The sequence below is a fragment of the Magallana gigas genome, chromosome 7 (genome assembly GCF_963853765.1).
Source record: "Magallana gigas chromosome 7, xbMagGiga1.1, whole genome shotgun sequence".
NCBI lineage: Eukaryota > Metazoa > Mollusca > Bivalvia > Ostreida > Ostreidae > Magallana > Magallana gigas.
In genome coordinates, this window is record NC_088859.1 from 53,214,777 (window position 1) to 53,227,367 (window position 12,591).

The following is a 12,591-nucleotide window of genomic DNA, read 5'->3' on the forward strand; positions in this document are numbered from 1 at the left end:
GATACAGAAGTCAATGGTTTAGATGTGGTAATTAATTCTTGTAAATACCGTGATCAAAATTCTCACATCTATCACAAAGAATAGTTCAATGACATATGAATGAGGAACAGGAAGATTTCTTCATAAGACAGTCAGCTAATATATTATATTTTGTGAATTGCACATGGCACCTTTAAAATAATAATATCATTACTTCTAGTACCCTGCAAAATGTAATATCAATTGATCATGATAGATTGACATTTTAAAGTATTTATTTCATTTGACATGTTTTCCAGGAAATCAATATACTAGAGTTTGTTTTAGATTCAAGGAATTCATAAATGATTCCCTGATGATTTCAACACTCAAAACAATTAAAGTCCAAACATAATTTTAAAATGTCAACAGAACATATATATAATATTATTCCCATCAAATTTCAAAACTGAAAAAAAACCTCAACATTAAGTAAACATAAAAAGTTGAAGGCTTTGAATTTTGTTGACTTATTGATCAGAAATTGTTCACCTCAGTAAATATAGCAATTCCTGCTTGTATATTACCTGGGGGAGTACTCGGAGAACTGGATTCTTAATAAAGAACAGAAGTTTTATAATTTAACCACTAAAACTTAATAAATTCCAGCATATATTGCTAAAGATGTTAATTTAATAGATAAACTTCACTGTGTTAGATAGTTGATTCTATCGCTTTGAGAAAGGTCTTACCACTGCTTGTCAGGAGGCTACTGCTGTTCCCTGAAGGTCCCCCGTGACTTCCGTTGGGGACCTCCAGAAGCTGAACATCCTCTGGCCCCACCGCCTCCTCCTCATGATTCCCAGAGTGCCAGGTTGGGTCATCCCCAGAAGTTTCAGCATCACTCATATCACTGTCCAAAAAAATCAGATCAATCAATCAGTGCTGGTGCTTACTCCTGACATCTATGTGACAAGAAATACTGACGGATCAGGGACACAGGTTTAGGATGTTTGTGCTGGGATTCCGTGAGATTTGATATTTTACCATTCCTTATAATCTTGACTCAGCTGAGCTGGCCTATCATGGCAATACTGGAATCCTTGAGACAACAGATATATTTATATACAGTGTGTCACAGCACAAGGAAATTTCCAATAACTGCAGAGCATGACTGGCATGCAGAAACTGGGGACATTTGTTTTTGCTTAAGCAAACAGAACTGTCAGAAAAATATCCAAAGGTGATAATGAATTTTACTAATTAGCTAAAAAAAAAACAATTTGTACATATACATCACCTGCTCCAATCAGTTTAACTAAATCACTAAATCACACGAATTTTTTTAAAAACTATATGCATAGAATAAGTTATACAATATGCACTATAGGATATCTATATATAATCAGAGATATTTGCAATGTCAGCCTCCCCAGACTTCATCCTTCCCCAACAGCTGATAAGTTTTCTTAAGTAGATTTTATATATTTTGGGGTTTTGTTCACGTGAAAAGGTTCCATGTTCAGGGCAACATTTTACTAAAGAACTTAGTTATATGATTTACAACCAAATTATGAATGCTTAATAATCACAAAGTAATCAATGTTTTATTCTATTGGCAGTAAGATTAAATACTGGAAATCGAAAAAGTGGTAAATTAATGGTTTTATGAAAAAAACATTGTCAAAGATCATTCAATGAGACTGAAAATATTTACAACCTTGTCATAAGTTATTTTGTAATACGCAGTCCTCCAGACTTTTACCCCTGTCAGCCCCATTAACTGAACTATAAACTATATTAAATGGTTAAAAAAATAACCTAATTAACTTAAGAAGCAAACAATAGTATTTGATCCAGGTGACTGCAGTCCAGGACCACAAATAAATTCTTCTAATGCCTTAATACCGTATTTAGTAGCGACCTCAGTCGCTGAAAGACACAACGTTTGTTGTAGCTTACTATAGAATTAGAAAGAGTTGTAGCCAAAATCCGAGTACAACCAAACAATATTCTGGAACAAGGATGTTGCAAAGCTGAGTTGCTAAAGAACACCAACTATAACCTTAGTCTCTCTTTGACAGCAAAAGGATATAGCAATGCTATGTAGCTGAAGAACATCTACTATAACCTTAGTCTCTCTTTGACAGCAAAAAGGATATAGCAATGCTGTGTAGCTGAAGAACACTAACTATAACCTTAGTCTCTCTTTGACAGCAAAAAGGATATAGCAATGCTGTGTAGCTGATGGAGAAGGACATATTTTATAACCTTAGTCCCTCTTACAGCAACAATGATATAGCAATGCTGTGTAGCTGAAGAACATCTACTATAACCTTAGTCTCTTTAACAGCAAAAAGGATATAGCAATGCTGTGTAGCTGAAGAACATCTACTATAACCTTAGTCTCTCTTTGACAGCAAAAAGGATATAGCAATGCTGTGTAGCTGATGAAGAAGGACATATTTTATACCCTTATACTTCCTTGGACATCAACAAGAATGTAGCAATGCTGTGAAGATGAAGAACATCTACTATAACCTTAGTCTCTCTTTAACAGCAAAAAGGATGTAGCAATGCTATGTAGCTGAAGAACATCTACTATAACCTTAGTCTCTCTTTGACAGCAAAAAGGATATAGCAATGCTGTGTAGCTGATGAAGAAGGACATATTTTACACCCTTATACTTCCTTGGACATCAACAAGAATGTAGCAATGCTGTGAAGATGAAGAACATATTTTATGACCTTGGTCCCTCTGACAGCAATAAAAATGTAGCAAAGCTTTGTAGGTGATAAAGAAGGGCATATTTTATACCCTTATACTTCCTTTGACAGCAGTAGGGATGTAGCAAAGCTGTGTAGCTGATGGAGAAAGGCATATTTTATAACCTTATACTTCCTCTGACAGCAGTAGGGATGTAGCAAAGCTGTGTAGCTGATGGAGAAAGGCATATTTTATAACCTTATACTTCCTCTGACAGCAGTAGGGATGTAGCAAAGCTGTGTAGCTGATGGAGAAAGGCATATTTTATAACCTTATACTTCCTCTGACAGCAGTAGGGATGTAGCAAAGCTGTGTAGCTGATGGAGAAAGGCATATTTTATAACCTTAGTCCCTCTTACAGCAACAATGATGTAGCAAACCTGTGTAGCTGATAAAGAAGGACATATTTTATAACTTTATACTTTCTCTGACAGCAACAAGAATGTAGCAAAGCTGTATAGTTGTGACTAGAGAAGGGCATATTTTATACCCTTATACTTCCTTTGACAGCAGTAAGGATGTAGCAAAGCTGTGTAGCTGATGAAGAAGGGCATATTTTATACCCTTATACTTTCTCTGACATCAACAAGAATGTAGCAAAGCTGTATAGTTGTGACTAGAGAAGGGCATATTTTATACCCTTATACTTTCTCTGACATCAACAAGAATGTAGCAAAGCTGTATAGTTGTGACTAGAGAAGGGCATATTTTATACCCTTATACTTCCTTTGACGTCAACAAGAATGTAGCAAAGCTGTGAAGCTGATGAAGAAGAACAAATTTTATAACCTTAGTCCCTCTTACAGCAGGGATGTAGCAGAGCTATTTAGCTGATGAAGAATGATGTATTTTATGACTATAACTCTATACCACAGCATGCCTTACATCGCCATATCTGATAGAATAACATACAATACAGTATCAGACCATTTTATTACCATAATAATCAGCAGGACCAGATACACTTTCCTTTAGACACTTCAGTTTTGACCATTTTAAAGGAAATTACGAAACAACAGTACCTCTAAAACCATTTAGAAATTCTCAATGGTTTCGAAATTTTTCAAATGGTTATATATAATAATATTAATCTTATTCTTTCTGTTTTTTAAATTAAGTAACACTGTTTGTGATAATCTAGAACTCAATATTTCAAATCAAAATATTACAAAATATATATATATATAGTTTGTTATTTAAATTAATCTCTTTTTTATCAGTTCTGATGAATATCAGCTATATGACTCCATTACCTCTTACAGTTTAGAATTTGTATATATTAAACCCAATTATGTACACAGGAACAAGATAAGGAAAAAACTTTCTACTCACAAATGTAAACAACTCAACAATGTAATCTCCTGATTTTGATCAGAATGCCATCTTAATTAATGCTTGGTTTAGTCATATCAAGATAAAAAAATATGAAACTATTTGTAACTTTTAAAGGAACTTTAAAGTTTGTGATGAATGATAATCCATTTCTCCTAAGGTATATTGCACAAAAGAATACTCATATTTTTCTAATGCAGTACTGGCTACAATTTTTTCTTCCATAACTTTTTTTATTAGCAAAATTTTGGTACATATATTTATTTATTTTTGACAGTCAGTATGGGAAGATTTTGTAAAGTTATGAAATATGAGTAGGATTTTTTATAAAAAAAACTAGTTAAAAAAAACCCAGCATACAATCAACATATTCAAAACTCTAAAGTGAATTAACGACCATGTCTATATGATTCAGAAGACTTTGAAATTCATGTCATTTTTATCCAAATTATACCAAAAAATATATAACATTCCATATTGCATCAGCTCTTTTTCCAGTAGTGATATGTTTCTTTATTTAGAAACTCTTTGAATAATTCTCCTCCCTATTTATTAATGTAAATTATCTGAAACTTTTTTATGACATTTGATTGATATTATTAAGGTCATTAAAAATATAGATTTTTTTTTTTAAAAAACCTTGTTAACAGAGATTTTAATGAAACTTAACAAAATATTCCCAATCACTGATCTAACAACTTGAATCATTTTCAATTCCTTTAAAAATTATTAAAATTAAAGAAAAGAAATTGATGGCAGCAAGAAATTTAAAAGACTGAAAATCCCGAGGGATAATATAAAGATTAAAATACAAGAAAATGGCAAACAAGGTACTACGATGTGAAGGTAAACATTTACCTACTCTAGATCAATGGCAAAGCGAACTCTCTTTTTGGGGCGCAGTTTCATTTTAACCCTTTGCAGCGGCATCTTGTAATCCAAAAAATAAAGGTTTTAAGCTGTCCTGTTACATAATCAACAAGTAATAGCAAAGTGTGAACAATTCGAGTAAGGCGGCCTGATAAGTCCTGATGCAGTTGTGATTTTATCAAACTCGCTGAACTGTGAATTAGCACATTAGTAGGTTGGTGTGTTTAGATGCCACCTCTGTTTGCCTGTGTTATCTGTAGTAAAATGTATTCAAACATAATCTAGTCTCCGTTTTCAAGGACTGCTGTGTATTACAAAAGTCCTCTGATGCCTTTTAGGAATGTCTTCCCTCCCTCTCAGGCCATTCATTCATTCATTATGAAGATTCTGATAAGAATCAAGGACAGGTGTTTCATAAGATCATCATAACTGAGATCACAAGAAACACAGCTTGCTCTCTTGTTGAGAACCTGCAGTGAGCAATCAGTAAGCATAGGACGGAGTAGTGATCCTTACTAGAAGTAGAAAGGGATGCTTTAATGAGCACCGCAGAACAGAAGGAATGGTTGGTTCAATCAATTTATGCATACTCATATTGAAAAAAGAATATAGTTTGAATGAGCATAATAGAACAGAGTACCTCACAATTGTAGGTCTGGATCCATGGGAATTGCAAAACAGTATAACTGGATCAATTAAAATCATAAAACAGACTAGGCATGGATTAATAGTATGTAATACCTGGGGTCAATAAAAACCACAGAACAGTAGGAGTGTAGGACCTGATCCATGGGAACCATACAACAGTAGGACTGGATCCATAGAAACCACAGAACATCAGGACTGGATCACTCAGGGAACCACACAGCAGTAGGACTTGTTCCATGGGAACCACACAGCAGTAGGACTTGTTCCATGGGAACCATACAATTGTAAAGCTGGATCAATTAAAATAACAAAACAGTAGGACAGGATTAGGGGAAAGTACATAACTTATACCAAGTTAATGAGAACCACAGAACAGTAGGAGTGTAGGACTTAATCCATGGGAACCATACAACAGTAGGATGTTGGACTTAATCCATGGGAGTAACACGACAGTAGGATGTTGGACTTGAACTATGGTGACCACAAAGCAGTAGGACTAGATTACTTGGAAACACACATCAGGACTGGGTCACTTTGAACCACACAACAGTATAGGTGTAGGGCTTGAACCATGGTAACCACACACCAGAAGGACTGGATCACTGGAAACCACACAACAGTAGGACTGGATCCATGGAAACCACACAACATCAGGACTAGATCACTCAGGGAACCACACAGCAGTAGGACTTGGTCACAGGGAACCACACAACACAGTGTTGTAGGACTGGTCCACAGGGAACCTCACAACAGTAGGACTGGATCAAGTAAAATAACAAAACAGTATGAAGGATAAGAAGAAAGCACAAAACAGTTATACCACGTCAATGAGAATGTAGGATGTATAAAGATCACTTGAAACCACACAACAGAAGGGGTACGGCTTGAACCATGATAATCAAACACCAGACGGACTAGAAACCACAAAACAGTAGGAGTGTAGGACTTGAACCATATGGCAACCACACAACAGTAGGACTAAATCCCTTGGAACCACACAGCAGTAGGACTGTATCCATGGAAACCACACAACAGTAGGACTGGATTAAACAGAACTACAAAATCCTATAATTAACTTATAAACAATAGAAAATTGGACCAAGGAGAACTGAAGAACAGTAGGACTGGATCCAAGAAAATCCATAGAACAGAAGGGCATATACTTGATCAGCTAGAACAACAAAACAGTCTGACTTATGGGAGGTGATCATAAAATGACTGAACCTTTTTTAAACTCATAGAGATGTGTGAGGAAATCAATGAGAAGCCCAACATATATGAAAAGTTTTGACCAAGCTAGTAAGGCACCTGTCATAAAATCAGTTGCCAGTGAGTTCAAAACCTAGTCATCTCTTCTCCATCATCCCTAAATTCTCTATAAGTTCCCATTATACATACATATTCTTTATCCTTGAATTGATTTATCTTTGGTTTTGAATGTATCTTTTACCACTGAAAATTAGTGCAAAAATCATAATCTGGCCACAAACTCACTCAATAATGCTTTCTATTAAATCAAAAGAGCACGAGAGGCTGCAGATGAATTAGGGAACTGACTTCTGATGTGTTTACTAAATCTAAGTGTACTGAGCCAACGTGTCAATATAAAGTCTCCTATATCAAACACTTGTCTTTTATCTGTAAATATTAACAGAGTAACAGATCCTTGTATATGTACAAGTCATTAGACAACCACTATGTTCAATGCTTGTCAATGCAGCCCACGTACTGTATAATCTGATTAGAATAAAAACAAAAACAATGGAATAGTTTAAGATCTGACAACCGGTCAAAGTCTTCACATAAAGGTAACACATCACGTGGCTGGCTTAATTAATCCTATTATTTGTGTGTGTTTTTAAAAATTAAATGGTTCCAGAGAGGTTGACAAACACCAGATGTTTCGATCTCCAAGACTTGGGGGGGAGATATCTAGGTTATCTGTCCCTCCTGCATTAGGATCTCTCGGTCTTGAAGCATGAGAGTAGTCCCCGGTCCCTCCCCAAAGAAGAGATTACAGTGTGACCTCATTTATCAAACTTAAGCCAAACAATTCACTTTTGTACAACTCTTCATAGATAAAAATCTCAAAATGACATGATGTTAATATCACACAGACAAGTTGAGACAACACATACAGATCATGAAATTCCACACATGTAAATTGATAAAAATAAAATTTATATAGATGATTATATATTTGTTATAATCTTGTAAAATGATATAAATTGCTTTCATATTCATATAAGTAATCAATAAATACTATGCATTATTTGATACAAAACTGTAGACTATATTCATTCGGTCATACTTAATCTTTTATTTTTTGAAATAATTGTAAATATTCTCTATTCGCAAAATTGAACATCTTTCTATTACCTGCATGTCATTATTTTTTAAAAATTGTTGTAATAATCTTACAAAGACAAGAATGACAAGAATCTCAATGAAAGATCTAATATGAATAAAAAACTAAATGCACTAAGTATTTTTTTTAATGAAATTTTAGTCAGTAACAAAATAGAAAACTAGCTATTTTCTAAATTAATATATTATAATGCAATGACTTACCTTTAAAAAATTGTTGCTGTATATCAAAAAGGCAAAACACTTTAAATTAATAGTAAGTTCGACATGCATAAAACAATTTTTAAATTTTGAAACTTCAGCAATTTAACATTCCTGCTTAAAGGGAGACTACTCTCTGTAACTAACTGCCTTACAGAGTTCAGCTTATTCTGGGTCATTAGATGAAATCATATATCAAAAAAGTTCTTATTATATCATATTATATATTGTAGTTATGAAAATTCAATTTTTAAGTAAATAAAGAAAACTGTGTGTGTAAATAAAATGGAAATAATTAAATTTACATGTATATTAAGATGTGTTAGGAGGAAAATGTAAATGCTTCATCAGAAATCATTACTTCAGACCACAGGGACAGATCCAGGATTTTTTTCCAGTTGGGATTTACCCCTTCCTTCCCACTCCTGATTTTTTTCCAGTTGGGATCTACCTTTTCCTTTTTACTCCTGCTTTGTTTTCCTGTTGAAATCTACACTTTCCTTTGCCCTTCTGATTTTTTTTCCATCTGGGAACTACCCTTTCCTTTTCACTCCTGATTTGTTTTCCTGTTGAAATCTACACTTTCCTTCCCACTTATAAATTTCTTTTCCCTTTCCTTCCCACTCCTAATTTGTTTAACCATCTGGGAACTATACCCTTTCCTTCCCACTCCTGATTTTTTTTTTTTCATCTGGGAACTACTGGGTACCTTCATTCCCACTCCTGATATTTTTTCCATCTGGGAACTACCCTTTCCTTCCCAATCCTGATTTTTTTTCCAGTTGAGATTTACCCTTTCCTTCCTCCTCCTTCAGCAATATTCTTTTCATTCACCTTGAAAATATTTCTGGATGCACACAAATACCAAAATAAAAGTCTTAAAGCATTTCATCTCATGAAGGAGCAAATGGTAATCCATGATGCGAGTCTTTAATATACTAATAAACTTACTTTGTCTCAATTACTAAATATTAAGGTCTTTAGGTTAAGATCTACTAAATTAAAGTTCCCTACAGGTTTGTGAAATTCAAGACATGAGTTCTTTCAATGATGCTTCATAACAATACCTTTGTTTGATTTGTTAATGATGATCGAGATATATATTAATTAGAAAGCCTTTTTAAAAAGGAAGTCTATAGCTTTAATCTATCATACACTTAAAACAATTTGAATGTATGAGCTATAAATTTTGACATTTTTCTATTTTTTTGATACAGAATTCTTCCTCTCAAGGAAATAAAATAGTCTTTATTTGACCAAAACCATCCAGCCTCTCTTTATTAAAGATATACAATGTACATTTACCTATATCTATATACCATTATTATTGTATGACTCTGCTGGGGTTTGAAATTCATCACTCCACAATCATGTTTAAGGTGGCTCATTACACCTAGAAATAATTTCTCAAATCAGCAGAAAATTACTTGATTATGATAGATATCATAATGGATAAGACTAGTATTCAAATCAAATAGGCAAAGAAATGTGCAATTTTAGATGAAAAATTTCGAAAATTTAATTCAGTAAACATGAACAAAAGCTCAAGGCGGATTCGAACTCATGATCTGCGGTTCCGAAGCCCAATACTTTAACCACTGAGCTACGACAATATACAATACAACTCAATCAAACGATATAAACAATTTAACGAAACATTTAAATTGCCATCTTGTGACGTAGTGTCTTAAAAGTGCAAGTCTAGGTGTAGTGAGGTACCTTAAGTGGCAACCCTGCACTACCATAACTAGAAAGAAATCTCACAAAGCTGAAGAACTCCATCACATGAAATTAACATGCATTGAAATCACTTTTCTTGCAAGGAAAACACAAGGACCATGACTCATAAACTAGTTTCTTAAGCTTTAATGTTTTTTTTTAATTAACTTTTTTTTCTTTTTTCTTTTTTTATATACACTGCTACAAAACCACAACCTTCACTGCCATCTAATCCATATAACCCCAGCACTGACCAAACAAGAGCATTACACATGTCAGAAAAAAATTTACACTGTGTTCAAGTGAATAAAATCTAATCAAACATACCTATACATCAATCAATCTAATGCATACACTTCAAAAAGCACATTCTAAGACCTAAAGGTCGAGAGATAACATTTGGTCAGAAAACTACCAAACATCTTTTTATAATGAGGTAGAAGTTTCATTAACATTCTATCACATTTATACATACCAAGAGGGTATATAGAACGATTCTGGTCCAATAGTACTCTGTTTGTATACAGCTGTTTGATAAGGTTCAGTAACTTTATCAACGAGCTTGTGAGTGACTTAAGATAAAGTAAACTCTCGTCTAGATCTACTTCTAACTTAGAGGTAACCTATACGCTAAGATCAATGGAAAATTGGCGCACACTGAATTATCATTACATCATGGTATGTCCTAATCAATGCGCTCAACATTTAATCACTGAAAATTAATAGAGGATAATATCTATGAATTTTCTTTATCATTAATGAACAATGCCTACATATTATGACTACATGTTTATTTTACAGGTAATTAACAATTAATGATTATGTGTGTTAGTTTGCATCTGCACATCATTGTTATCTGCTGGTAGATCTATGCTGTGGAGCACTGATCTCAAGAAGGAGAGTAATATACAGCTGTACTAGCAGGTACAGTTAATGTTTCATTTGCGGGACACCTAAATACTGCTAGTGGACTATTTGAGACTTTAGATCATATCACAAGTATGGGAGCATAGACTTAGAGTAAAGAGTTTTACCATTTAGAACAGCATCTGAAACTGTGGTTTCAGATCAAGTGCTGAAACTTGTTAAAGGATAGCTTAAGGAAAATAACTTAAATTGGGAATGAAAATTGTTTTTTATTTGATTTATATCTTTTAATAGTCATTATTTTTTCCAATCATTTAGAAATGTAGGTAACATTTAAGAAAAATCAATGTCCGTTGCCTGAACCCACATCTATGGTGTTCCGATGGGGCCACTTCTACCTTCGCACTTTCACCTTTAGGTCGAGGTGCGAGAATGCGAAGTTGCGACGGCGAAAGTGCGAAGGTGAAGGACCGAAAGTGCAACAGTGAAGCGGGAAGATGTGACGACGAAATCGAGAAGTTGCGAAGGCGAAGGAGCGATACTACTATCGCTCCTTTGCCATCGCAACTTCGCACTCTTGCCTTTGCATCTTCGCGCTGTCGCCTTCGCCTTTTTATTATTGTGGAGCTCTCTATCGCTTAGCTGTATAAAAGGACATCTGAGGCAGACGGTGAACTTTTTGAGAATATATTTACAACAGCCTACGCAGATCCTACTTTTTTTAGGGGGGGGGGGGGGATAACTATATATTTGTCGGGGGGGGGGGGGGGGGGGGGGGTTCGTGGGGTTCTGAGACATATTTTTGGGATTTCATTACATATAATTAATAAAATTAAATTTTCCGGACCCTCTCTCCCCCTTTACTGCATGTGTGAAGTCATTAATATTGAATTTTCCGGTGGGGCGACCCCCCCCTCTAGATCCATACATGAGCAAGGAGTGTTGCATAATGAAATTAGAATGTTACTGTGTTTGATCCACGGTAAACGGACAGCTGGTAAGTGACAGGAGTCTGGAAGTGCATATGTGTACATTATGGCGGACATTACATTTAATGTGGAGTATATAATGATTAGGCATAGCCAGCACTGGTACACATATTTGTCAAATATATATACATATTTATAAACCTTCATAGTCAGCACAATGGCCTAGCGCATGCGTACCAATAATATCATGGATTAATCAGAAAACCTTGGCGAGTACGGTGCCTGCATCAAATGTTATCGACCGAGACCTTCTGAATGCTATAAAAAAAAAAAGGCGAATGTGCGAAGTTGCGAAGGCGAGAGTGTAAAGTTGTGATAGTAGTATCGCTTCTTCGCCTTCACATTTTCGCCATCTCATCTTCGCGCTTTACCGTTGCATCTTTGCAGTTTCGCTTTCGCACTTTCACCTTCTCAACTTCGCACTCTCGCATCTTTGACCTAAAGGCGAAAGTGCGAAGGTCGAAGTGGCCCCATCGGAACACCATACACATCACACGTAAGCGTTACACTTGTAATTGGTCTCTGACCCACCTCACAAGTTGTGGTATGATGCCAAACAAGGTGCACTTTAAAATAAACAATTTACGGGTGCAGGATAAAAACAGCATTAGCTTGGATGTTTTTATTGTTAAAACGATGTCCATGGCTAGATTATGCTTCTTATACTGATGCATTAAATACAAGAGTCACTTCTGTTATACTTCAAACAAGCAAAAGGGCTAATGTGATAATCTGTAAATAAATTCAACCAAGTAAGCAGTGGAAAGCTTGGTTTGGGACTCTAGAAAACTTTTCACATTAGAGACAATAGTTTACACCTCATATTAATTATAAAGACGCTATTTTTCAACCAGTCAACGTCAAACATAAATC

The 12,591-nt window shown here is 34.9% G+C and overlaps 1 protein-coding gene across 5 annotated transcripts in view; it reads right to left on the reverse strand.

Moving 5' to 3' along the window:
• Nucleotides 1-12,591, reverse strand: part of LOC105341235 (solute carrier family 4 member 11) — a 33,456-nt gene that overhangs the window by 20,642 nt on the left and 223 nt on the right. For 2 of the 5 annotated variants that reach the window (XM_066066629.1, XM_066066627.1), the window contains exon 2: nt 711-871. In XM_066066629.1, the coding sequence (XP_065922701.1) occupies nt 711-871 (161 nt within the window). Of the gene's footprint in view, nt 1-545; nt 573-710; nt 872-4,919; nt 5,195-10,337; nt 10,478-12,591 lie in introns of those variants that run through there. The other 3 variants (XM_066066630.1, XM_066066628.1, XM_066066626.1) reach the window with 3 other exon arrangements.